The sequence below is a fragment of the Mytilus edulis genome, chromosome 6 (genome assembly GCF_963676685.1).
Source record: "Mytilus edulis chromosome 6, xbMytEdul2.2, whole genome shotgun sequence".
Classification (NCBI taxonomy): domain Eukaryota; kingdom Metazoa; phylum Mollusca; class Bivalvia; order Mytilida; family Mytilidae; genus Mytilus; species Mytilus edulis.
The window spans coordinates 69,560,916-69,587,728 of NC_092349.1; the positions used below are offsets into that span (position 1 = coordinate 69,560,916).

A 26,813-nucleotide genomic window follows, 5' to 3' on the forward strand; every position below is an offset into this window, starting at 1 on the left:
GATTAATTTTTAGATTTAACCAATGAAATAGGATCTTTTAAAATGGTTCTACTTTCACTTTGTCGATTTTAGTAAAAACATAAGAGATTCCGAAAAGGAGTTGCAGCCGATTGAAAAATGACACGAAGGCGTTCATCGGATTCCATTTTAAACATAATTTCTGTTGCAATATGTAAGATTAGAAGCGAATTCAAACATATTTTATTTCTTTTATTGCTGAAAAAACTGTTTTCACAATCACCTCTCATTCAAAACACATTATCTTTATGTTTGTCACTCAGTGACTGGTGACAACGACAGTGTTATGGACAAAAATATATATGGAAACAAATCCATGTCAGAAAAGTTACTTTCATTAAAAGATGAATCTTCTTTATCAATACATGTCTTGATTTTGATTGTGAACGATGTCAGGCTGGATTTTTTTTGCCGAATTAATTTTACTGCTTGTATAATATATGGAGGAGGGTGGTATCAGGTCCATTCGCGCCATTACACTTTCACACCCTACACATTAGCACCTCACATGTTCGCCCCAAAGTTAGTTCGCACCCTACATGTCAGTTCTGCCTACTTTTCGTAAAGCAAATGCATGAGATTTGGCCAAAATACACCTAAGTATCACTAATCCCGGCTGACCAGGCCGCTTGAACTTTTGATGCATACAACAATCACTTTTCCATTGTGGTGTCAGATATTTTTTTTGTGACGTCAAAAATTTACGGGAACCTGTGTGATATCTAGTAATGGCGGACAAATAGCGATAAGGTGTATTGAAAAGGTCAAAGACTGAAAGAGAAAAAAACTAATCAGTATCAACAACCGCATATACAAAAGAAATGAGTGTATGATATGGGACGAATAACTTGACACTTCATGGATGAGCTTATCGCAAAACTCCTGTCTATAGATGGACTGGTCTTAAATGAGCGAACTTCATAAACTCTGCCCAGTCAAGCGGAATAAATCTAGTAATACATTGTACCAAATAATGAAATAATTCTATTTTCTTGAATAAAATTTGTGGAATTATTATATAGATTTTTGGTTTATTAATTTGATGATTAATTATTTAATGTTAATTATATATAATAACTGCAAATGGATTTTCATACACAGCCTAATTTGGTGTTATTGTTGAGTGTTTAAAAATCATGATTGATGTTTTATTCAGCTTGGTAGGAGTAACACTTTGAAGATTTTAAATAAGAAACGTTAAAGATAATTGTTTTTAACAGCTTGGCTCCTTTGATCTCATTTGTGTAGATATATAGATATATAGAGCAATACACTTACATAAACGAATCCGGGTCTGTTTGCGCCCAATCACGTTCGCACCCTTCCACATTCGCCCCCATTCACTTTCGCACCCCACATGTTCGCACCCGAATTGTGCGTAAAGTTCGTTCGCACCCCACATGTTCGCACCCAATTTTACTGATTTTTTGGAGGTGTATTGGTATAAATATATTTGCCATTGTTTCTAAATAATTCGAGATACTGACAAGTTTTTTTGTGTCATGACAAGTTTATATAAAAAAAAGTCCTTGTTTTTAAGTCGGATTATGTTATTCTGACAACAACTATTTCATTTATGTGTTGAATAATTCTTAATCGTGTTTTGGTTAGTGTATTGAAATAATTTGTTTTTCACTGTTTCTAGTCAATTCCAGAGATGGGTCCGATTACTTTCAATGTAATTGATTAAATTACAATTACTTTGTCATTTGTACGATTAAATTAAATTAATGATTACATCATTTCTGAAAGTATCTGATTAAATTAATGATTACATTGGCAAAGTAATCATGATTACATCTGATTACAATGAATTTAAAAACAAAACATTTTGAATGATGTGGATGAATAAAAGTTTAATATAACTTTTTTGAGAACGTATTTTATTTGGTTCAATTATAAAATGATAACTTCAAATTAAACGTCATCTATTTAAATAAACACCAAATTTCACTACATATATATACATTACACTTTATCACCAATGATCTCTAAATTATTTTGAATTAAATTTTATAAAGATATATCATAATCAAGAGTTTTTTTGTTTGTCTTCTTACCTCTTTCATAATTTATATGTATTCCAAGTTGCAATTTATGGAAGTTTGAATATGGATGAAATAAAGTAACATTTGTACCAGTTAAAACTATGTTAAATTTTAATAGAAATGTTTAATCAAATTGTAAACAATATGTATTAAAGTATTAAAAACCATTGCATTTTACACGTCCAGTCCAAATACAAAAAAAAGTTTAAACAACATATTTGTCCAAGTTTTAATTTAGTTTGTGCTAATTAGATAAATTTTCATGTCTGATTTATCTTTTCTCATATATATTTCCCTACAGCTATATATACTCAATTGGTAATTGCAATAAAAACAAACCTTAATTAGTCTCCTACCTGTCAATTCAAAGTTGACAAAAATTAACAAAAGATTATAATTCAGGGTTAAAGAAAAGTATTACTTGAGTATATAACAGTTATTATCAAATATTAATATGAAGATCAATATAAAACGATGAATATACATGTATTTACAATATCTTTTACCAAGATAAAAGGTTTATAATTGTATTATATGTCTCTGCTTAGGCTAATGATGACTTTTTAATACTGTAACAGTTTATTTTTTAATGAAGTAGACAAGCTTAAAGTAACCAAACCATTTTAGTATGTTAAAAAATTATCAAATATGAACAAAGGGATTCATTTATTGACCAAAAACACAATTTTAGATTTTTTTCATTGTAATCAGAATGTAATCAAAAAGTAATCATGATTACAGGGTATTTTGAAAAGTAATTGATTAAATTAAATTACATGTAATCAGATTTTTGGCTGATTAATGATTACACTGATTACTTGAAAAATTGTAATCAATTACAGCTGATTAACGATTACAATTACAATTACCCCAAGTCTGGTCAATTCAGTGCGAATCTGACAACATGTTGAACAGCTGGTATGCATGGTAAGTGTATTGCTATAATTAATATTTATTTTATTAGTATTTACATCAAAGCAATTTAAAACAACAATCATGATTTATAAACAACAGTAAACAATAACACCAAATTAGGCTGTTTATAAATACCAATTAGCAATAATCATATATAATCAACATTTAATAATCAATCATCAGATTGATAAAAAAAAAATCTATTCAATAAATTCTCAAATTTTATTCAAATAGAATACAATCATTTGTTATATTCATATGAATAATTTCTAACCATGCTAACAATTTAACTTAAATTTTATTAAAAATTGGGCGCGAACATGTAGGGTGCGAACGGACGCGGGGGCGAAAATGTGAGGTGCGAACGTGTAGGGTGCGAAACTATATTGGGCGCGAACGGACCTGATACCTACATAAACATGATTACGATTTATTCAACACATTAAAAAAACGTTGTCAGAATCTCACTTTATTTAGAAAGAATGAACAAAATATAATTATAGCAAAACACTTACAATGCTAATTACCATTTATTCAACACCAAAATAATGTTGTCATATTAGCACTTCATTTACTACATGTACTAGAAAGAATTAAAAAAAATATTAAAATATACACGAACCAAAACATGATAAAGAATTATACAACACAAAAATAAAATACTGGTTGTCAGAATTTCACTTTATTTAAAATCAATGAAAAAAAATGTTTATAGCAAAACACTTACCATGACACAAAAAACAACTTGTCAAAATCTCACTTTAATTAGAAACTGAAAAAATATATATTTATAGCCATACACCAAATTAACAACTATAGGTCACCTTACGACCTTCAATAATCCTATTCCATGACGAGTTACTTCATTTAATCACTTTTCAGCAATGACCATCAACAGTTCTGATTTAAAAATTAAAACTTTTATTTCAGTGAAAAATGAAAGAAACATGAGCCTTATTTACTAATAATAAAAAATGTAACATACATGTGTGTCTGCAAGCATCTTTACACTTACACAATACGTAGAAAAATGCAAAATGATTTCAAGTCAAATTAAGTTAGTGGATAAATATGTATCTGGTTGATGTCTAAACAGGTTAGATTATCCTTTCAGTGAGAAATCCTTGTGGGGTTTCCATAGTTACAGTTATCTATATTTAGCTAATGTACACGTTACAGTAAACTTTTTGACATGTTACGGTAAACATTTATTTTGACATTATACGGTAATGTGACCTAATGATATAACCATACTTGGGCTTTAGCATTGGGTAAAGGGTGTGTTGATAATTTAAGAAGTACATGGTAATCATTTAGTCTTGATCTTTGGCTTATGATACACCTAAATATCAAGTCTTGGAATAGTATTTCATGGTAGTTATGTATAGATAAATATAGATAACTGTAAGTCTGTAACCATGGAAACCCCACAAGGATTTCTCACTGAAAGGATAATCTAACCTGTTTAGACATCAACCAGATACATATTTATCCACTGGATAACTATTGATCCGCCGGTTAACTCTGAACCGCCGGTTAAATCTCAACCGCTGGTTAACTCAACCGCCTGTTAAATCTCAACCGCTGGTTAACTAAACCGCCCGTTAAATCTCAACCGCCGGTTACCATATCTATATAAATAGGGTGCAAACATTAATCCACCATTCTGCCTCTGATGAAGGTCCTTTTTGGACTGAAACCGGTCAGGCTATGAAACATCACCAGGCGCTGTTAATTATGTGTATTGGTATATATACTATATTTTTATGCTTTCACATTTCTCTCACTGATACACATAGTTAATATGGCTTCTACTAACGAAAGCTCCATTTGGAGTTAATGTGTTTAGAGACTTCTTATGTCAGTACACCTTTCCTATATTGGCTTAGTGAGTGAAACTTTTATCAGTTATATTCACTACATTACAGGCAATGAAATTAAACAAAATTACAAGGATTTTTGCAGAATGATAAAGAGAATGAACCCTGTATATACTTGGTTGAAATTTTTTTTGGTAATTTATTATTACAAAAGTTAGTGCAGATTAAGAAGGAGAAAAGAAGCGTACATTATTTTTTCCACAAGATTTGGTTGGAAAAAAGGGGGATATCAATAAATATAACTTTCAATATATTTCTTCAAATTGCAGGTTGACAATGATTGATTGACAGTTTCAAATTAAAGAATGACTGTAAACATTTTTCATTGTTTTTACTGCAGGTCTCTTAATTCTTTGTCCAAATGGTTTAGTAAACTCAGAGGAGGAAGAAGACCTTGGTATGTATAAAAAACAAAGTGATTTTGAACTTTAAATCAATATAAAGCCAGCAACCCAACAATACAACAACAATTTGAAATATGTAGAGGGTAACAAACAGTCGTCAAATTTTTTTTTTTTTTCAATATGTAAATTAATCTCTTTAATTCCCAAGTTTAGAAACTTTAAATAAGTGATATCATAAGATTAATCAGAGCTGTGAAAATTTTACAGAGACTATCAAAGACCAGCAATTAACACTTAATTCTCTATCGTGTCAAAAGACTAAACTTATATGGCAGTCTCTAACCAGGTTCCTTACCTCGGACAAGGATATAAACATGTGGCAGGGTTAGATTGATATATATATATATTCAAGATGTTTATTTTGTTAAACATAACATGTAATTGTTTCTCTAACTTTGAGGATGGAACATAATGAACATTATAGAGTGGTCCTTTTGGATATTTACATTCACTGTCAATTATAAAACTAGTCAGGCGCGGATCCAGAGGGGGTGTTCCTGGGGGTTGGAACCCCCCCTTTTTTTTGGACGATCAATGCATTTGAATAGGGACATGTAGTTGGAACCCCCCCTTTGTCCTGGGTTAGGAACCCCCCTTTTTAAAATGGCTGGATCCGCCCCTGCTAGTAATGGCAATAAGTTGGATTTTTGTTCATACGAATAAACATTTCTTAATTTCTTATTTAAGGAATGACTGTAATATTTTTTCTGTCTATGAAGAAATAACATAAAAAATTAGGTGCACACTGAATAACGCGTGTAGCAGGTTATTTAACAGTGTGCACCACATTTTTTATGTTATTTCGAATAGACAGAAAAAATATTACAGTTATTTCTTATAATTTAATTCTAAATTCCATTTTAAACCGTAGAAAACCATGAAAAAAACATTGATGACGTCACGGTCACATGACTAAATTATGTCTAGTGGCTGATAACAAAATAACGTCAGTCAATCAGAAGACGCTTTACATGCAAAATTAAATTATTTATAAATATAAAAGAATTGTTATTGCTCTATTACTGAATTGTGAAGACAAAGATCATCAGATGAATTTTTATTTATAATGCATCTTTTTGTTTTACAGCTTTCACCCTTTGATTATTTATAATGTATCTTTTTGTTTTACAGAATTAACTGCTGATCAGATAATCTTTGTGGTAGTGACACAACCAAATAAGTATCATGCCAGCAGAGCTGAAGAATTCAAAAACCATTTCAAAGCACAACTTACTGATATTGACAAGGTTTGGCATTATTTTAGAATTAACTACATAATACACATTATATAGATATAGGAAGATGTGGCGTGAGCGCCAATGAGATAACTCTCCATCCAAATAACAATTTAAAAAAAAGTAAACCATTATAGGTCAATGTACGGCCTTCAACACGGAGCCTTGGCCATTAATTATGATCATATTAAATACTACTGTAAATTCATAAATTATTGCATGCATTTATTATTGCGATTTTGTCATTTTAGACTTAAATATGATTTTGATTTTTGCGATATTGAGAAAAATCCTGTTTAATTCATATAAAAAATTTTCAATTGCAAGTTTGAATTATTGTGATTATAAACATGTCACATTATTTTGCAATGATAAAAACATTGCAATAATTTCTGAATTTACAGTATAAAATTCAGAAATGTTTCTGATGTAGTTTTTTTTTGCAAAAGTTGCAACAAATTAGGTAAACACAGTTTTGTTTAGGGGCCAGCTGAAGTCGGCCTCTGGGTTGGAGCATTTTTTTGCTGTGTTGAAAACCCATTGGTGGCTTTCAGCTGTTTTCTGTTCTTTTAAGTTAGGTTGTTGTCACATTTGCATTCTCAATTTTATTGTCTGTTCTAAAGAAATAAAATCTCCATAATAAATATAAATGCAAACTTTCTGAATTTACATCAATACATACATTATTGCAAACTTTGGCATCCTCTCTGTAGCCTAGAATTCTTTTTAACGATGCATTCATGTAAGTTTTTAGAAGTAGTCGGTTCGTTTCATACTTTTAGTTGCCAAAGTTTTCTCTAAATCTTCTACCTACTCTAAAAATTATTACAGCAAGATAGAGACTTTTGTTTAGGCCTATTAACCATCAAGCTTAGAGATTAAACAATTATGTTAATTGAATGTGAAGAAATGATAGATCATTTATTTAGTCCCAGTGTTCCCTTAATTTATAGTCAAGAATTCATTTAGTCTTAACATTTTTACCTCCCATAAACCAAATCATTGTATTACACTGCTTTCACAACATAGATAGAATGCTCCATTGGTTTTTATATTATGCATGCTCAACTGTTATTACAATAGATAAACTCTTAAACAATGAACATGATGAAAGATAGTTATCCAAAGGAGTGAGAGTTTTTTCCCTTTTGACACCATGTTGACACATAATCTGATTGCTTTATCTTATTTTGTCTTCCTGCATGTCCTGATTTTAACATGTTTTACAGAAAAGATTCTTACAAGATTGTTTTGATGAATTATTCAAGGCTTATACAAACAAACAGCTGTCTATAAAAACAAAATAAATTTGGTTGGTTGGTGAAGGAAAATGTGCCATCAAACATGACAAAAGGGAGAATAACTCCAAACTCAAATTATATCAACGAAAAATTATATAACTCATTAAGGTTACAAGAGTGCAATTATTTGTTTACATTTACTGGCAAGTTTTTTTAACCAAAGATGGTACTCAGAATTGAATCCTCTACGTCTTCTGATTGGATGATACAGGATTGGAATTACTTTTAATCTATTCTAAAGCTTATCCAATTAGGTTTAAAAAATGCAGAAAATCATATTTACATTTTACAAAGTATAGAAAGTATCTTCATTTCTGCATGTTGGAGCCATTAAAAATATGACTTTTTCATCAAGCGAAAAAAATAGACGATCTTTTTCAACTGCATTTTAAGTCTATTTTTGCTGCATGACCATATATTTATTTTTTGTTTGAAATGTAACACTGGAAGTGCTACCTGTTTTTTCTTAGTTTGTGTAGTCTTGGAGGAAAAAAATATGGAACACCAGTGGTACCTTATGGAAAATGCAATACGATTAATTGCGCTCTTGTAACCATTAAACCTAACGTAAACATTAAAATAACATTCCCAATGTGTCTGTACTCCAACAACAATTAAAACAGCAGCTTCTTCTGGTAAATATATTGTTATAAACAATAAAGAATGTCCACACCAGATGTCAAGCGTGAAAGCAAATTTCAAAGTTAGCACCCCGTTAAGGCCTTTATATAAATTGCATTTCAACCAAATTATAACTAGAAATACCAGAGCAAGAAAAGGAAACAAATGTTATATTCCTGCATTATAATACATTTTGAACTTAGATTAATGTAAACTTGTGGGTTTTGGATTGTCATGTTTTTACCACTGCCTGATTCTTAGGCAGACTGGTACTTAAATGCTTTTACAAAATGTATTAATCTGCCAGTAATTGTTGTCCCAAGATGAACCTCAACTCTAGATCCCTTCAAAGCATTGACATTTTTATTTATATTTGGTTCCATTTTGAAATGTGTATAGCCAAACATATTTCACAAAGTCACATATAACTTTGTTTTTATGTTGTAGAATGATCATCCTAAACTATACTTCACACATAAAGAATGGGATAATATGAATGGAGCTTGGACATTCTTTCCAATATTTAAACTGTAAGTGACACTACTGTTTATGTTTATCTTTAGAAAAAGATTAGAAAAGAATAAGATGCCAAAGGAATAGTAAACTCATAAGTCGAAAACAAACCGTCAGTCCCATGGTAAAAATATAAAAAAGCAATCAAAAGACAAACAAAAATTTAGAAAAATTGTATTATATTTATTTTAATTTATGTAATTGAAAAATGTTTTTCTCCTAACTTTTCCTCTCTTTTTGGAAGGTACCTTGTGCATATTTATACTGGGAAATTTGTATATTATAAAATTACATTTTTTAGTTATGGGAAAAGAACTGGGATTGTGTGTGTGACAACATTTCTAAGAGTTACAATTAACAATGTTTGCACATGACTTTTTCTTCCATAATAAGTCATGAATTGTATGTCTTCCTGTTTATTATGAGAAGAATTTTGATTATCAATGATTAAAAAAACAAAGATGACAACAAGGCAGGATTAGGATCAACTGAAATGTGTAATGAACGGACCTTCATTTCTACTGTCGATGATTGATTGATTGATTGATTGATTGATTGATTGATGTTTAACGCCACTTTTAACACTATTGTGCTGATTTGTTGTGATCAGTTTTCATTGGTGGAGGAAAGTTACAATTCTAGTCAATTAAGATTGGAGTTTAGTGCATCTGGCCCTTGCAGGATTTGAACTCACAACCTCAGATATGGTTGCTAGTGATATAGTAGTTTCACTACTCAGACCACTCTGTCTATTTTAACCACCTAGCTCCTTGTTGCTGATTGAAGAGGTTGAAATTTTATTAATGCAGTTGGTTTACTATTAAACTGTGTTTGTTTGTTGCACCTTAACCACATCTTCCCTGTACAATAGTTCTTTTTATGCCCCACCTACGATAGTAGAGGGGCATTATGTTTTCTGGTCTGTGGCTCCGTTCGTTCGTCTGTGCGTCTGTCTGTTCAGGTTAAAGTTTTTGGTCAAGGTAGTTTTTGATGAAGCTGAAGTCCAATCAACTTGAAACTTAATACATATTGTGACGTTTTTGACAGATAGCAGTGTCTAGATTTTTATTGATATTGTCTACATAGTTTTCTCTATATTTCTGCCAACCGTACTTTGTATTATTTTATTAAAGCAGTTAATGTGTGTATTCTGTTTCATTATTACCTATATATTGTTTAATCGTTTTAATATTGTATGTTCCAAAACGATAGAAAACGTCTGTTTTCTTACCGGCAGCTTTTGATTAATTGTACGTTACTTTCACTTTCTCTGTTACCGGAAGTCACGAGTATTATTATAAATATAGTGAGCCTAGAAATCGTATAATTTGTAGACTGTCCTGAACATGTTGTAGTTATATTTTTGTATGATTTTCAAATTAGGGATACATGTTAGAGTATTTTATGTAAAGTTTATTCAGAAGAGAGATTTATTTCGATTATTGTAATAAGTTCTTATGAACTATTTGTGCACCGACGTTGCGCACCTTTTCGTAGTTATTGGGCTGTATCGACGTCATTTGATCAGACGTTAAGTGCAAAGATATGTACCTTATAAGGAAGTCTCCTTATTAGGTCATTGATTTCACCCCATATTTGGAATATTTCTCACGCGAAATAACAACACTAGCGTAAGATTTATAGTATTTTACGTGAGTTCCAGCTTGTCCCTGTCGCCGGCTAGCAGCTTTATTTACTTTCTCATAAATTTCAAGGTACAGTTGTCTTTCTAAAGCAGAAGTTTTAATATCTTTTAAGTTCCAGAATATTGCAATATTTATGCAAAATAATTATTTATGCAGTTCAACTTATTGTTCCAGTTTCCAGTTTTTAACGGAGGCAGAAATTTAATACTTTTAAAGAGAATAAAGTTTGATAATGAATTTTAACTTTAAATTGGAGAAAGGTGCGTAAAGTCGGCAATAGTGTCCGCTTGTTTTAAATAGTCAGGGTTGTTGTTAATGGGGTTAGGAACATTGTGACTTATTTATTTGTTTAGTATTTTACTTGTATTTACATAGAGAGTTGCTGATAGTATCTGTGTTTGTTGAATGCTGATTTTGGTGTAGCTGTTTTAAAGAATTCTCTGTTTGTCTAATCTATACGAAATATTGTTAATTATTGATCGCTGCTTTAAAAGATTTATATCTGTCCATTCTTGTTCCTGTTGTTATTAATATTATGTCTGGTGAATAAAACTTGTTATACATTTGAAGCGACTTTTTGTTTACATTCAGAACATCAAACTAAGACTGATCTGATACTTAATTACAATACATATAAAAATACCATCGTTTTACACACACACACATAAAAAGGAGACCGTTTGCCGACCTAGAAACTATTTTTGTGTGATATGCAGTATGCAGTAGCGGTAGCAGTAGTAATTCTGAGCATTCATATTTCCTGTTTATTTCTTTTGGTTTGTTGTTGGTGTCTGTCCAGTCTGTTGGTTGGTTTGGTTGGTTAGAAAGGTTCTCTCACCGGTTAGCGAAAACGTTACATTTGGCGTCGTCGACAGGATTCTACAGTTTCAAAGTGGAATTAAAAGATCCTTTATAAATATGTTGTTTTATTTTTATTTTTGTGATTTAATTGGTGAGAGGGCAGTGACAGTGCGGTAGAGAGATGACTAGCAGAACACCTCATCGGCTTTAAAGAAATACCGGTGCTGGTGGTCGGGACGACTGGAACTCAACCCCTCTCATTAGATTAAGGGGATATTCAATTAAGGGACAATGCAGACTTACGTCAGATATTTAAATGCTGAGCGAGGAGTTTAGGGTAGAGACAGATGGTTCGGACTCTGTGGATATTCTATATCCGCCTTCACATCCTAGGCAGGTGCAGGGGCGGAGTAATCGCGAACTGGCGGCATCGGGCAACAAGGGGCTACACCACATTAGTAGTACTGATCTTTGGACCCTACTAAGATCAGGGTTGTGCTAATGCTGCTGAGGGGTCCACAGAGGAGTTCCAGTAACCCGGGAGAGTACTTGGGCCTGTGCATCCAAGGGGTGAGACTTCGACCGGACTTCTGCAGGAGCCGGCGGGGCTACGGGGCAGGTACCAGATTTTGTCAGCTGGTGGCAGTGAAATTTACATCAGTGCCGAATTGTGAACCTCCTCCTCATTTTAATGAATATAACCACTTTTACAATGTTTTTTTAAAGAAGAGTAATAAATTTTATAATGTTTTCTATTTTTATATGCTCGGGCGGCAAGTATGCCTCCTACTTGTGTGATCGATACAGGTTCTTTTACTATTGTTCTAAACTCTTGGAAATTTCATCAGATTCCTGAGACAGATGGACCTGAATTTACAAATCGGTGAAAAATGGCCAATGGTAGTTTTATACGCCCCTGGGAAAGGCTGAATTTATTTTTGATATTGGTTTTAAATTATAAAACATGAGATGATTGTGGCTGATATTGAGTCACAAGTAATATTAAGATTTGATTTTTATTTTATTTTGTCCAAGTATAAATGTAGTTTAGACTTGGGAAGGGAAGTTTTACCTGTTGGAAGCAAGTCAATTAAATCTAATAGCGAAAGTGCAGAGCAGTAGGTTTGCAGAATCAGAGTTGCTGAATATGTTTTTGTTCCAGCGGATTCTGAACAAGATTGTTATTAAATCTTTTTAAGAGACGGATTCATTTATTAATTGTCTCGTTCTCATGGAACAAGGTCTCTTTTTGGCTTGTACTATTTTTATATAGCTAAGTCGAAAAAAAAAAAGGTTTTTGTTCCTCTAAGACTTATTGATATATAAGTTAGCAAGTTTTACAGAATACAATGTGCTTGCAGCCGTGTACGAGTATGTAGGTTCTATTTACTCTCACGAGGATGAAATAAATAAAATTTGTTATTTTGACGATGTTCCGTCTGTATCCTGTTTAGTTCCTGTCATGTATGTATCTTGTTAAGTTCCTGGCATTTCTCTTGTGTCGACTGTATCCTGTTTTGTTCCTGTCATGTATATTTCCTGTTTAGTTCCTGTCATCTCTAGTGCCGACTGCATCCTGTTTAGTTCCTGCCATGTCTCCCGTTTGGTCTGTATCTTGCTCACCTGTACGTGTGAGATTGGTGTTGGTTGTATACCAAGCTTACAATTATCTAGTAACATTTGGTAGGATCGCAACGATAGGTAGTACGTTTTTTTAAATGGTATTTTTAAAATAGAAGTTTAGAATTTAGAATTCAAATGTTTTTCTTTTAGGTATAGTTCATATTATAAAATTGTAATTGTTTAAGTATTAACTTTATCCAAATTTGAAAATATGCAAGTGTAACAGTATAGGTACATGTTATATTTTATTTACATACTAGTACATCATGTTTTATGTATGTTAGTCAGTCACAAGAACTTTCAAGATCTCGTCTACATAGATAATCCTGATGACCGGCAACGAAGAAGATATTTAGTGGACTCTCTAGTAGTGATATGTTATCATGAAACCACTATGGACTTAATGTATACTTATTATTTATTGTTCGGAATTGTAAAACTAAATTTAAAACAGGGGAGGGAATAAGAAGAAAATTGTAGTTTACATGTATATGGGTTGTTAAAATGATTACGGGTGAATGTGTTGGTATAATTTATATTGGACACCATTACAACTTTAAAGCTCAAATAGTGTTGTTTTATTATCTATGGATATTGTCATAATGTTAGCTACTATATGCGAAGATGGCCGCCCAGGTAGTCAACTGAGTTTTTGGGCTCTGCAGTTTTTTGGCAATTTTATGTGATTTTTGACAGACCAAATGCATGATATTTATATGAGGATGTTCAGTATGATTATCTCTACACAGTGATGTAACTTTTATTGAGAAAATTTGGATTTTCAACCTTGGAAGTTTTGAAGAAAGATTTTTTTCAAAAGTGTAGTGAGAACATTTCAGTAAAACTGTTCATAATTTGAAGTCCACTATTTACTTGTCTGGAGAAATTTTGGGATTAGATTTGTGAGTACTACTTTAGTTTAACAATGCCAGGTGGAAACTCTAACAACAGTGATAAAAAAGGTGACAAAAAGAATGTACAAACTGTACAAACATTGCTTGCAGCTAAAAAAGGTAGTGAAAAAGGAAATCCAGCTAAAAGAACTCACACAGATGTTTCAATGGATAGTAGTGTAGATATGACAATTGAATTATCAAATCTCCACCATGATTTAGATGGTATAAAGGAAAGCCTGGAGGGTGTTGTTAAACGAACAGACCTTGACAAAGCACTGAACAACATTGTAAGAAAAGATGATTTGGAAACAATAGTGACCTCAATCGTCACTAAATTGGTTGATAGCATGAAAAAAGAAATAGAAGGTAACTTAAAAGATAAGACAAATAAGCAGACAAAAGCTGTTGAAGAACTGTCAAAAGAGAATGAATGCTTAAGAGAGTTGATCGCTAGCCAAAGAAAAATGATCCATGAACTTCAGATAAATGTTAAAGATAATGGTATTATTTCCAAACAAGCATTACAAATGTCTAACTATAACCAGCAGTATAGTAGAAAGTTCAACATAAAAGTGATGAATTTCCCAGAAAACAATGATGAAAATTTAAGAGAGATCTTTAAAAGTAAAATTGTTAAAGACACTTTAAAGGTAAACATTCGACCTGATGAAATCCAGGCTATTCATAGGATACCAGGTAAACAAGGACAACATAGACCAGTCATTGTAAAACTCCTCAACTCTGAAGTGAAATACCGCATTATGAGAGAAAAGAAAAACATGCCTAAACAATGCACTTTTAGACTAGTCGATGATGTTACAAAATCCAACATGGAACTGATTACTAGACTTCGTGATAGTGATCAACTTGATAGTGCTTGGTATTTTAATTGTGCTGTATATGGGAAAACTGAAGCAGGTAGACGTTTGAAATTTGATATTTTTGATGACATTGCTAAGCGATTGAAATAGCTGTTAACTAATTGAGGAACATATTTGACTATGACAGATACATTTCAACTGAAATTTAATTGTTTTAATATATGATATCTTACTTACACTCAAAACATACTAGTATTTATGGGAACTATGCACCCAAATTTTCATTATTTTTTTACTTTTTTTTTTTTGAGGGGGGGGGGGGTTTAGACTTAAAATTTTCATTTTAATGTTTTTTCAATGTGAAATTTATGATTAATAATGACCTTTCAATTATTATCTTTTGACAAGCATTCAATTCCTTGTTTCAACATATTTACTTTAAATTAAGCTTTTTGTTTATCTCTTGTACATTGTGTATATAAGAATTTCTGTTTTTTTTTGTTTTTTTTTTTTGAATCAATTAAAATAGAAGGTCATTTTTGTTAGTGAAAATAACATGCATTTCAGAATTGTAGTATTTAATGCCATAAAAGCTGCAACACATCAAAGAGAACATCTATATGGATGTGGGTTATCTTTACAGTATAAATGTGAGAGAGAATGATTGTGTAAATGATTGTGCAAATGTAGTTTATTTAAGTTTATTTCATTGTATTACATTGTTTTGCTTGCTCTTGTGTATAGACAAAAATATTGTATCTCAAGTCAATATAACATAATGGATAATCATATAAAAATTTTGTCAATGAATGTTAGGGGTCTTTTCTCTAGTGCTAAGAAAAGATCTGATGTCTTCAACTGGGCGAAATCAAAAAATAGTTCGATTGTGTGTTTTCAAGAGACACACAGTACAAGAGATATTGAAACTTTATGGGGGGATGAATGGGGTCATCAGTGTTACTTCAGTCATGGTGATAGTAGAAGTGCTGGGGTTTGTGTCATGTTCAGAGGGGGTTATGATTACGAAGTTCATGAATCTCTTATAGACCAACATGGACGATACATCATATTAGACGTGACTCTATACGATCAAAGGTTAACTTTGGTATGTTTATATGGTTATAACACAGATAAACCAGATTTTTTCTGTGATATCCTACAGAAAACTATGAGATTTTCGAATACAAGTTTCATCTTCTTGGGTGACTGGAATGTAGTGCAGGATAAGAATGAAGATACTTATAATGTAATACATGACAGAAACCCCAACTCCAGGAGAAAGATTGATGAAATTAAGGACACACTTTTGCTGTTAGACCCTTGGAGGACTTGTTATCCTAGTGATAGAAAATTTACATGGCGTCAGAAATCTCCCATTAAACAGAGCCGTCTTGATTATTATCTTGTATCTGAGGACCTTTTTACATTGATGGAATCAACAAAAATTATTCCTGGATACAGGACAGATCACTCTGCCATTATATTTACTTTTACAGCATCCTTAGCTAAGCGGGGCAAAGGATACTGGAAATTTAATTCTCAGCTTTTAAGAGAACCTGCATATGGAGATTTAGTTATAAACTGCATCAGAGACACTGTTTCTGAGTATTTCTCTGGGGGTGATTCCGAAGATTTTCTTCATGTTCAGTTATCTTGCAGTGATCAGCTATTTTTAGAGGTTCTAAAAATGAAGATTCGTAGTCTAACTATCTCCCACTGTATTAAAAAATCAAGGGAAGAAAAAGATGTTTTCAAGGGACTGGAGTTAGAAATCCAGTCTTTAGAAAACAGTGTAAATTTAAACCCTAGTGAAATTAATGTGACTTCACTCAATCAGAAAAAGTGTGAATTAGAGAAGCGACGACAGACATTAGTTGAGGGCCTTATTCTCCGTTCTCGTGTAAATTGGCATGAGAATGGAGAAAGATGTACTAACTATTTTTGTAAGTTAGAAAAGAAAGCCTTCTTAAATAAAACCATGACTGAACTCATTGATGACCAAGGTAATCAAATTTCTGATCAATCTAAAATATTGTTTGAACAGGAGCAGTTTTATAGGACACTTTATACATCTAAGTCATTCAGTAATGATGACAATCAATTTTTTAAACATGACATAAAACTCAGTGCAGAACAAAAACTTCTTTGTGAGGGAAACTTATCTTTTAGGGAATGTGGGGAAGCTTTAAAACAGATGCAAAATGGAAAGTCTCCAGGATCTGATGGATTTACAGTGGATTTTTTCAAATTTTTTTGGAAAGATATTGGTCCATTTGTCTTTAGATCTCTGCAATTTGGATATGAGTTGGGCCATTTTTCAGATTTTCAATACCAAAGTATTATTACTTGTATTCCTAAGGAAGGGAAAGATAGGAGGTACATGGGTAACTGGCGACCGATCAGCTTAATGAACACAGATATGAAAATTGCATCTGCAGTTCTTGCTGGTAGAGCTAAAAAGGTACTGTTCGCCATTATTAGTGACACACAAAAGGGCTTTATGAAAGGGAGATTCATAGGAGAGAACACTCGACTTCTATATGATTTAATGCACTATCTAGAAAAAAATGATATAGAAGGATTGTTATTACTAGTAGATTTCGAAAAAGCCTTTGATTCTATAGAATGGGAGTTTTTAAAGCAGGCTTTGATTAGTTTTAATTTTGGTCCTTCTTTTTGTAAATGGTTTGATGTGCTTTATGCAGATGCAAAGAGCTGTGTCATTAATAATGGTAATATGTCCCAATTTTTCAACCTTGAAAGAGGCTGTCGCCAGGGGGACCCGTTATCTCCCTATTTGTTTATTATTGGGGTGGAATTACTTGCCATACAGCTAAAAGGGAATCCAAAAATAAAAGGGGTGAATATAAATGGGAATCTGCCACTCATTAGTCAGTATGCAGATGATACGTTTCTTACACTGGATGGAAGTGAAGATTCATTAAAAGAGACCCTTTCTTGTTTTGAAAAATTTCACAAAGTCTCAGGATTAAAGATAAATACAACTAAAACAAAAGTTGTTTGGATTGGAAGTAAGAGATATTCTGACTTGGTTTTATGTCCTGAAACAAATCTAAGCTGGTCCTGTTCAAACTTTAAGGTTTTAGGATTAAATTTCTCTTTGGATCTAGAGTGTATGCCCAGTTTGAATTTCAGAGCAAAAATCATTGATATTTCAAAATTATTGAAAAGTTGGCAGCATAGGAAGCTAACACTACTTGGCAAGGTTACTGTTATTAAGACTCTTGCACTTCCGAAATTGATTCATTTGCTTACATCTTTACCTAATATATGTCAATCCATGTTGAATGAAATCAACAGATTATTCTTTAATTTTATATGGGATGGGAAAACAGAAAAAATCAAACGTGATACACTGATTGCAGATAAAAAGGAGGGAGGTTTGAAAATGGTTCATTTACAATCTTTCAACTTTTATCTTAAAGTCAGTTGGGTGAGGCGATTTTTTTCAAATTTGAATGGGGACTGGCAAAATATTCTTAAGTTGATATTGAAAAAATTTGGGGGTGCAAGATCTTTTTCTTTACAAAACTTCAAATTTTTAGAGATTGGAAATCAACTCAGCAATCCTTTTTGGAAAGATGTTTTTCAAGCTTTACACTCATCTAAACCACATGTTAAAACTGATGTCAAGGAGTGTCTCTCGATGGATATCTTGAATTTTGTGAAAACAGAAGATTTCTCATTATATAACAGATGGGGAGTTGCCGGTGTGCAAAACCTCTGTCACATTTTTGACCATCAAAGAAGAGATTTTTTCACATTTGATCAGATTAAACAAAAAGTTCAGACAAATAATTATATGCACTATTACAGTTTAATATCAAATATCCCTATGGAGGTAAAACAGTGTATTAGGGAAAACACTGATACTGACTTAGAAAATTTTACTCCGCAGGAACATTTTTTGGAGAAAATTACTAGCAGTAAAAATATCAAATTCATATATAATAATCTTATTGTAAAATGTGCACATCCTCCAGTTGTAAAATTTTCAAAATGGGAGGATGAGCTGCATTCTAACATTGAAGACTGGAAAAAATACTTTTGTATACTTCAGAAAGGTTGTAGAGATACATATTTGTATAATTTCCAATATAAGTTTTTACATAGGACTATTCCTACAAATACATTTTTATATAAGATTAAAATCAAAGATACAAAGTTATGTTCTTTTTGTAGATGTGAAGATGAAACTATTGGACATTTATTTTATGATTGTCAAGTGACATCAAATTTTTTATATTTGTTTTGTGCTTGCCTGAAAAATTTCTATGTTAACATTGATTTTAACAAAAAAAACTTTTTTCTTGGTTTTGTAGAAGAAAGCTTATTTTTAAATTTTCTTGTAATTTTTGCCAAAAAATACATATATAAATGCAAGCTAGAAGAAAAGCTTCCAAATGCAATTGAATTAAAAAATAGACTGAGAAACTTTTATAACTTAGAGTTATATACAGCAAGAAAATACAACAAAGTTTTTGAACTTGAAAAACTTTGGGCCCCTATGCTAATTATTTATCCTGAATGGTAATCTAACAACCAAATTTATATCAATATATATATCTTTTTGACCTATTTATGGAACAGAGCAAACAACATGTAATATATGCATAGCACATGTAAACCTTTTTTTTTTTTCTTCTATTTTATAATAATCTATAGATATTTCTATATGAAGAGATTGTGAAAAAAGAGAGAAAGAGAGAGTGAGAAAGAAGGAGAGAGAGAGTGTGAAAGAGAGAGAGAAAAAAAAAAAGATTTTCAAAATATTTATTTTTTAGTTTGTGTAAATCTTGATAAAACAATAGTCTATTGTTGTTATATATTTGAAACCCTGTAACACCCTAGTCAGGTGGTGCTGTAAGGGTGATGTTAAATCCTGACTATTGAAAAAATAAATAAAAAATAAAAAAAACTATATGTATATTTAACTTGGAACCAATTATATATGTGAAATCAGGTAGCGACAGTTACCGTATTTGGTTGTGTATAACCCGCGGTCGGGGCGACCTCTTTTTGTAAGGAGGGGGTAATGTGACGTTTTTGACAGATAGCAGTGTCTAGATTTTTATTGATATTGTCTACATACCCGTCCCTAGGATTTTCATGGCATTCCATGGAATTTCCATGGCAAAATTGTTGCCATGAAAACGATGGAGTATTGAAACGAGCTTTTTCATGGTTTTCATGAATTCCATGGCATCGAAAAAAAGAGTGACAGGGATTGTATACTCAGTATTTCCATCGTTGCCATGAAATCATAAAAGGATGGAAAGCATGGCATTGATGGCAAATTGCCATGATTTCCATGGAAAGTATGGCATCAATGGCAGGTTGACATGGCCTCTATGAAAAGTATGGTATCTATGGCAGGTTGCCATGAAAATGATGGCAACAATTACAGATTGCCATGGAAAGTATGGCATCCATGGCATTTCCCTGGTATTCACTCACAAATGGACGTGTAGACCTGTAATATTACCTTGTATAGTTCTGTATAGTTTAATAACATATTCTTTTCAAAATAGGACACCGGAAAAGTAAATATCTACAGGAGTTCTCATCAGATTGAATTAACCTGATTACTTTCAAAATAAAGCTTCACCGTTTAAATTTCATTGCCATATATTGCTAGCAAAATAGATTAAAATAATAAAAACTATTAAAATTAGACTATGTTTTAATGTAAAGTTAAACATTTTGGAAATGTTCAAAGTTCATTATTGCTATCTTTCGTCTATCTTGTCTTGTGTTCCTTACTTGGCTTTGGCAGATGGTTGATGACCTGGTGGACAACTTTCCATTTCTTTCATATGATGCCTAGAAAAAAAAGTTACCATATATATTAATTTTTATTCTGAAAAATATATATATACTAGTGAAATAAAATTAACAAAAAATGTGTTTGATATTTTGCACTGCAGGCCTTGCGGTCATAAAACTTTCGAGTCTGTTTTTTGTACTCGTACTCGAAAATCAACCAATCAACATGCTGGATTTCATGTTTCGAGCATGATTTTTGTGCTCCGAGCACTGAGCAAAGTTTTATGACTTCAACCCCTGGTGTTTGGTATCAAGAGATAATGTGTGATAATTATTTTAAAAATTGGAAATCTTTGTAAGACACACGTGTAGATGCTCTGTAGAGCACACAGCGACCTTCCAACAGCTATCATGTCAGGCATTGAAGTTCAAATTATATATAAAAGTTTATATAGCTTTCTATACCCATATCTCATGCTGCATTGATAACATTTCCCCATATTCCTCTATTTATAGTTACACTGTATTATTAACATAATGTATTATGAGTGAGTGACTATTACTGACCACAAAAGAAACAGTTGATTGTAGATATCATATAATTTGTTTTGTTGGTTTTATTTTCCCAGATTTAGTTCATGTCCATTAACATTTTGATTTTGTCCAACATAATAAATCATCAGTCACCGTCTTCCTACTAACAGTAGATGAAGGCATATTTACCCTTATAGTTAAAGCAAGTGACATTGACCTTTAATAATTTTTCATTGTGATGATACATACATATATATTGCGGTCATTTTTCTTGTTTGACACTGGTTTCTGTCCAATTTTCCTTCTTTGGTGTATCCATAAAGTTTCTGCTACTTGTGGGAATGGTATATTGACTATCTGTTGAAAGCTGTGATTCTTGATGTTCTGTTCTACAATAGGCCTGTAAAATTTCATTGAAAAGTTTATGAAAATACTAAGATACTTATCATACATGTACCTTACAGAAAAAAATCTTTTCAATATCATTTGAGTTTGACTGAACAATCACGCTGTTGTAAACTAAACAAAGACACATATTATTGGTATACATGTCAGGAAATGTACCTGATCACAGTAATGACTATTGACTGTAAACGCCAGTGCAACCCCCTTTTTTTCTTAATTGAATTTTTAACTCGTTTACCCTAGGTGAAAATGAACATGCTTCTTAGAACATAAAATGCACTTGAAAATAGTATAATGGAAGAAATTATATGATATATATTGTTCACTGTTGACCTTCCATGTGTCCAAACTTCATCGGGATGTCAATGTTGACGTTATATTTTTCTCTGATTGTTCAATTTTGATACCTATTTGGAGTTTCTAGATACAATTCATACATATGAAAAACAGTGATAGCCACATAGAAATATCGACATACCATAATGATACTTGATAAACGGCAAGTTTCTCCTCGACTGTTCGTTCTTTGTTGTTCTATCTTTTCAAATTTTCAACAACCGGAAAAGCGCGAGTTTTAGTAATGCGCATGCGCAAAATAACTTCCTGTTCAAATCCCGCGAAAATATGAATGACATAAATTGCGATCTTTGTTCAACTATTTCAAATATCTGTACATGTTATTTTTATGCAGAAATCATTCAAATATATATACTATGTGAAAAAAATTAATGCATTTTATTTCTTTTTTCCAACGAAATTCAGTATCAAACGATTTCCCCACCTCTTTTTCCCATACACACTTTTTAAGACACTTATCAGTATCTTAAGTTTTATAAGTGGAATTTATACACAAGGTTTGAAACCACAAAAGGAAGATTGGGATTGATTTTAATGGTTATGGTCCAACAGTTAAGGAATAAGGGACCAAAAACAATACTTTTCTAATACTTTGTATAGATTGCTTATATTTCTTTACCCTTTCAATTTAGGGGTTTTATTCTTGAATTCATTGGGTTCTTCTTTAATATGCTAAATGTTACCATGTATAAAGTTTTAGGAATTTGGGTCCCATTTTTAAATTGGTGCACATTGAGGTCCAAAGGGTCCAAAATTAAACTTTGTTTTATTTCATCAAAAATTGAATTTATTTATTGGAGTTCTTTGATATATGCCAAATCTAATTGTGTATTTCAATTTTTAATTTTTGGTCTTGTTTTCAAATTGGTCTACATTAAGGTCCAAAGGGTCCAAAATAAGACTAAGTATGATTTCATAAACAATTAAATTCTTAAGGTTCTTTGATATGCCAAATACAACTGTGTATTTAGATTTTTTACTTTGGGTCCCGTTTTCCAGTTGGTCCACATTAAGGCCCCAGGGTCCAAAATTAAACTCAGTTTGATTACAACAAAAATTGAATTGTTGGTGTTCTTTTATATGCTGAATATTAACATGTATTTAGATTTAGATTTTTTTATTATGGGCCAACTTCAATTTTTAAGTTGGTTCATTGTGACCACATTAAGCTCCAAAATTAAAATGTTTTGTTTGCATTCAACAAAAATTAAATATAAGAAGTTCTTTGCTGAATCTAACCATGTATTTCGATTTTTGATTTTTTGGACCCGTTATCAAATTGGTTTACATTAAGGGTCCAAAATCAAACTTTGTTTAATTTCATCAAAAATTGATTCCTTGAGGTTCTTTGATATGCACAATCAACAGTATTCAGATTTCTTATTTTGGGTCCCGTTTTCAAATTGGTCCTCATTAATTAGATTAATTTTAACAAAAAATAAATTCTGTGGGTTCTTTGATTTGCTGAATCTAAACATGTATTTAGATTTTTGTATATGGGCCCAGTCTTCATGTTGGTGCAAATCGGTGTCCAAAATAAAGCTTTTTGATTTCAACAAAATTGGAATTATTGGGGTTCATTAATATGCTGAATCTAAACATGTATTTAGATTTTTGATAATGTTTTCAGTAACTTTTTATGTTTCAAATCATCAAAATATTCTAAGTCCAATTTGCCTTCGTTTTCATCTTTGAAAATTTCTAAGTGCTGCTTTTCCATCGTTTGCCTTCCTTAAAAATTTCAAAGTCCACAGTTTGCCATCGTTTCCATCCCCCCAAAAAGTTAAAGTCCAAACTTTGCCATCGATTGCCATAGATTTTCATCCTTTCCATGAAATTTCTTTCATGGCAAATATGGAAACGATGGCAATTTTTGCCATGGAAAATTTTTGCCATGAATTTCATGGAATTTCATCAAATTTTACATCGTTTCCATCCTTTTTCCATGAAAAATCGATGGCATAGATGGAATGCCATGAAAATCCTAGGGACGGGTAGTTTTCTCTATATTTCTGCCAACCGTACTTTGTATTATTTTATTAAAGCAGTTAATGTGTGTATTCTGTTTCATTATTACCTATATATTGTTTAATCGTTTTAATATTGTATGTTCCAAAACGATAGAAAACGTCTGTTTTCTTACCGGCAGCTTTTGATTAATTGTACGTTACTTTCACTTTCTCTGTTACCGGAAGTCACGAGTATTATTATAAATATAGTGAGCCTAGAAATCGTATAATTTGTAGACTGTCCTGAACATGTTGTAGTTATATTTTTGTATGATTTTCAAATTAGGGATACATGTTAGAGTATTTTATGTAAAGTTTATTCAGAAGAGAGATTTATTTCGATTATTGTAATAAGTTCTTATGAACTATTTGTGCACCGACGTTGCGCACCTTTTCGTAGTTATTGGGCTGTATCGACGTCATTTGATCAGACGTTAAGTGCAAAGATATGTACCTTATAAGGAAGTCTCCTTATTAGGTCATTGATTTCACCCCATATTTGGAATATTTCTCACGCGAAATAACAACACTAGCGTAAGATTTATAGTATTTTACGTGAGTTCCAGCTTGTCCCTGTCGCCGGCTAGCAGCTTTATTTACTTTCTCATAAATTTCAAGGTACAGTTGTCTTTCTAAAGCAGAAGTTTTAATATCTTTTAAGTTCCAGAATATTGCAATATTTATGCAAAATAATTATTTATGCAGTTCAACTTATTGTTCCAGTTTCCAGTTTTTAACGGAGGCAGAAATTTAATACTTTTAAAGAGAATAAAGTTTGATAATGAATTTTAACTTTAAATTGGAGAAAGGTGCGTAAAGTCGGCAATAGTGTCCGCTTGTTTTAAATAGTCAGGGTTGTTGTTAATGGGGTTAGGAACATTGTGACTTATTTATTTGTTTAGTATTTTACTTGTATTTACATAGAGAGTTGCTGATAGTATCTGTGTTTGTTGAATGCTGATTTTGGTGTAGCTGTTTTAAAGAATTCTCTGTTTGTCTAATCTATACGAAATATTGTTAATTATTGATCGCTGCTTTAAAAGATTTATATCTGTCCATTCTTGTTCCTGTTGTTATTAATATTATGTCTGGTGAATAAAACTTGTTATACATTTGAAGCGACTTTTTGTTTACATTCAGAACATCAAACTAAGACTGATCTGATACTTAATTACAATACATATAAAAATACCATCGTTTTACACACACACACATAAAAAGGAGACCGTTTGCCGACCTAGAAACTATTTTTGTGTGATATGCAGTATGCAGTAGCGGTAGCAGTAGTAATTCTGAGCATTCATATTTCCTGTTTATTTCTTTTGGTTTGTTGTTGGTGTCTGTCCAGTCTGTTGGTTGGTTTGGTTGGTTAGAAAGGTTCTCTCACCGGTTAGCGAAAACGTTACAATATGTTGCTTATGATATGATCTTTCTAATTTTAAAGCCAAATTAGACTTTTGACCTCAATTTCACGGTCCACTGAACATAGAAAATGAAAGTGGGAGTTTCAGGTTAAAGTTTTTGGTCAAGGTAGTTTTTGATGAAGCTGAAGTCCAATCAACTTGAAACTTAATACACTTGTTGCTTATGATATGATCTTTCTAATTTTAAAGCCAAATTAGACTTTTGACCCAAATTTCACTGTCCATTGAACATAGAAAATGAAAGGGGGAGTTTCAGGTTAAAGTTTTTGGTCAAGGTAGTTTTTGATGAAGCTGAAGTCCAATAAACTTGAAACTTAGTACACTTGTTGCTTATGATATAATCTTTCTAATTTTAAAGCCAAATTAGACTTGTGACCCCAATTTCACGGTCCACTGAACATAGAAAATGAAAGAGGGGTTTCAGGTTAAAGTTTTTGGTCAAGGTAGTTTTTGATGAAACTGAATTCCAATCAACTTGAAACTTAGTACACTTGTTGCTTATAATATGATCTTTCTAATTTTAAAGGCAAATTAGACTTGTGACCCCAATTTCACGGTCCACTAAACGTAGAAAATGAAAGTGGGAGTTTCAGGTTAAAGTTTTTGGTCAAGGTAGTTTTTGATGAAATTGAAGTCCAATCAACTTGAAACTTAGTATATATGTTCCCTATTGTATAATCTTTCTAATTTTAATGCCAAATTAGATTATTACCCAATTTTTACATTTCATGGAACATGGAAAAGGATAGTGCAAGTGGGGCATCCATGGACTTTGGACACATTCTTGTTATCTCCTACAATTAGGCTATTATAACTTCATTGTTGTGTAAATAGAAAGACATACATGATACATTTAAACTATGTTTATTAAGTTGACTAGAGATGTTATGTGTACAATAAACTGAAATAACAATGCATTAATAGTAAAAATATATTGTTCATAATTGCATGATGGTTGCTAATAAAACTTTCTATATTTCTGCAGCTTAGAAGAAGATTTGGATGATAAAGCTTGGGTATTTATATGTGAAGAAGACACACGATTAGATATACAAAAACTTACAAAAGTTCTTAGTAAATTTGACTTTGATGAGGTGTGTATGATGGTGGGGGGGGGGGGGGGGGGGCGGAAAGGTTTGAAAATATATTAGATAAAATCAGTTCACATTACTACAAATGGTGTAAATGAATTGATAATATTTGCAATGTAATTGTAATTTTATTAATTATATTTCAAAGTCATCCCTGATTTCATGTTTGAACTCATAAAGGCATGTTATAATCAATCTTACAAGTATTGCAATTTCCAGTCTAACTTTAACTTAAATAAAATTTACAAGTTATTATTTAAGTTTTTACTATAACTGGTAAAAAAAGTTCATTTACTGCATGCTTCTATAAGTTTGTCTATGCTATGAATTAGATGGTTAAAAATAATTACATACTCTTTCCTCAAAATCACATTAGAAGGGAAACAATGACATCACATAGAAAATAGATAAGGAATATTTTATTTTCAGTTCTAAACCTTACATCAAGTAGTTTCCATTTTAGTATCCGCCCTTTTAAAATGAG

At 31.8% G+C, this 26,813-nt stretch overlaps 1 protein-coding gene across 1 annotated transcript in view; it reads left to right on the forward strand.

The window, feature by feature from the left end:
* Window positions 1-49: 49 nt before the first annotated feature.
* Window positions 50-26,813, forward strand: part of LOC139528258 (beta-1,3-glucosyltransferase-like) — a 51,117-nt gene continuing 24,353 nt past the window's right edge. Inside the window, exons 1-5 of the mRNA XM_071324146.1 lie at window positions 50-172; window positions 5,202-5,258; window positions 6,397-6,512; window positions 8,870-8,952; window positions 26,224-26,332. Of these exons, the coding sequence (XP_071180247.1) occupies window positions 118-172; window positions 5,202-5,258; window positions 6,397-6,512; window positions 8,870-8,952; window positions 26,224-26,332 (420 nt within the window). The 5' untranslated portion in view covers window positions 50-117. The remainder of the gene's footprint in view (window positions 173-5,201; window positions 5,259-6,396; window positions 6,513-8,869; window positions 8,953-26,223; window positions 26,333-26,813) is intronic.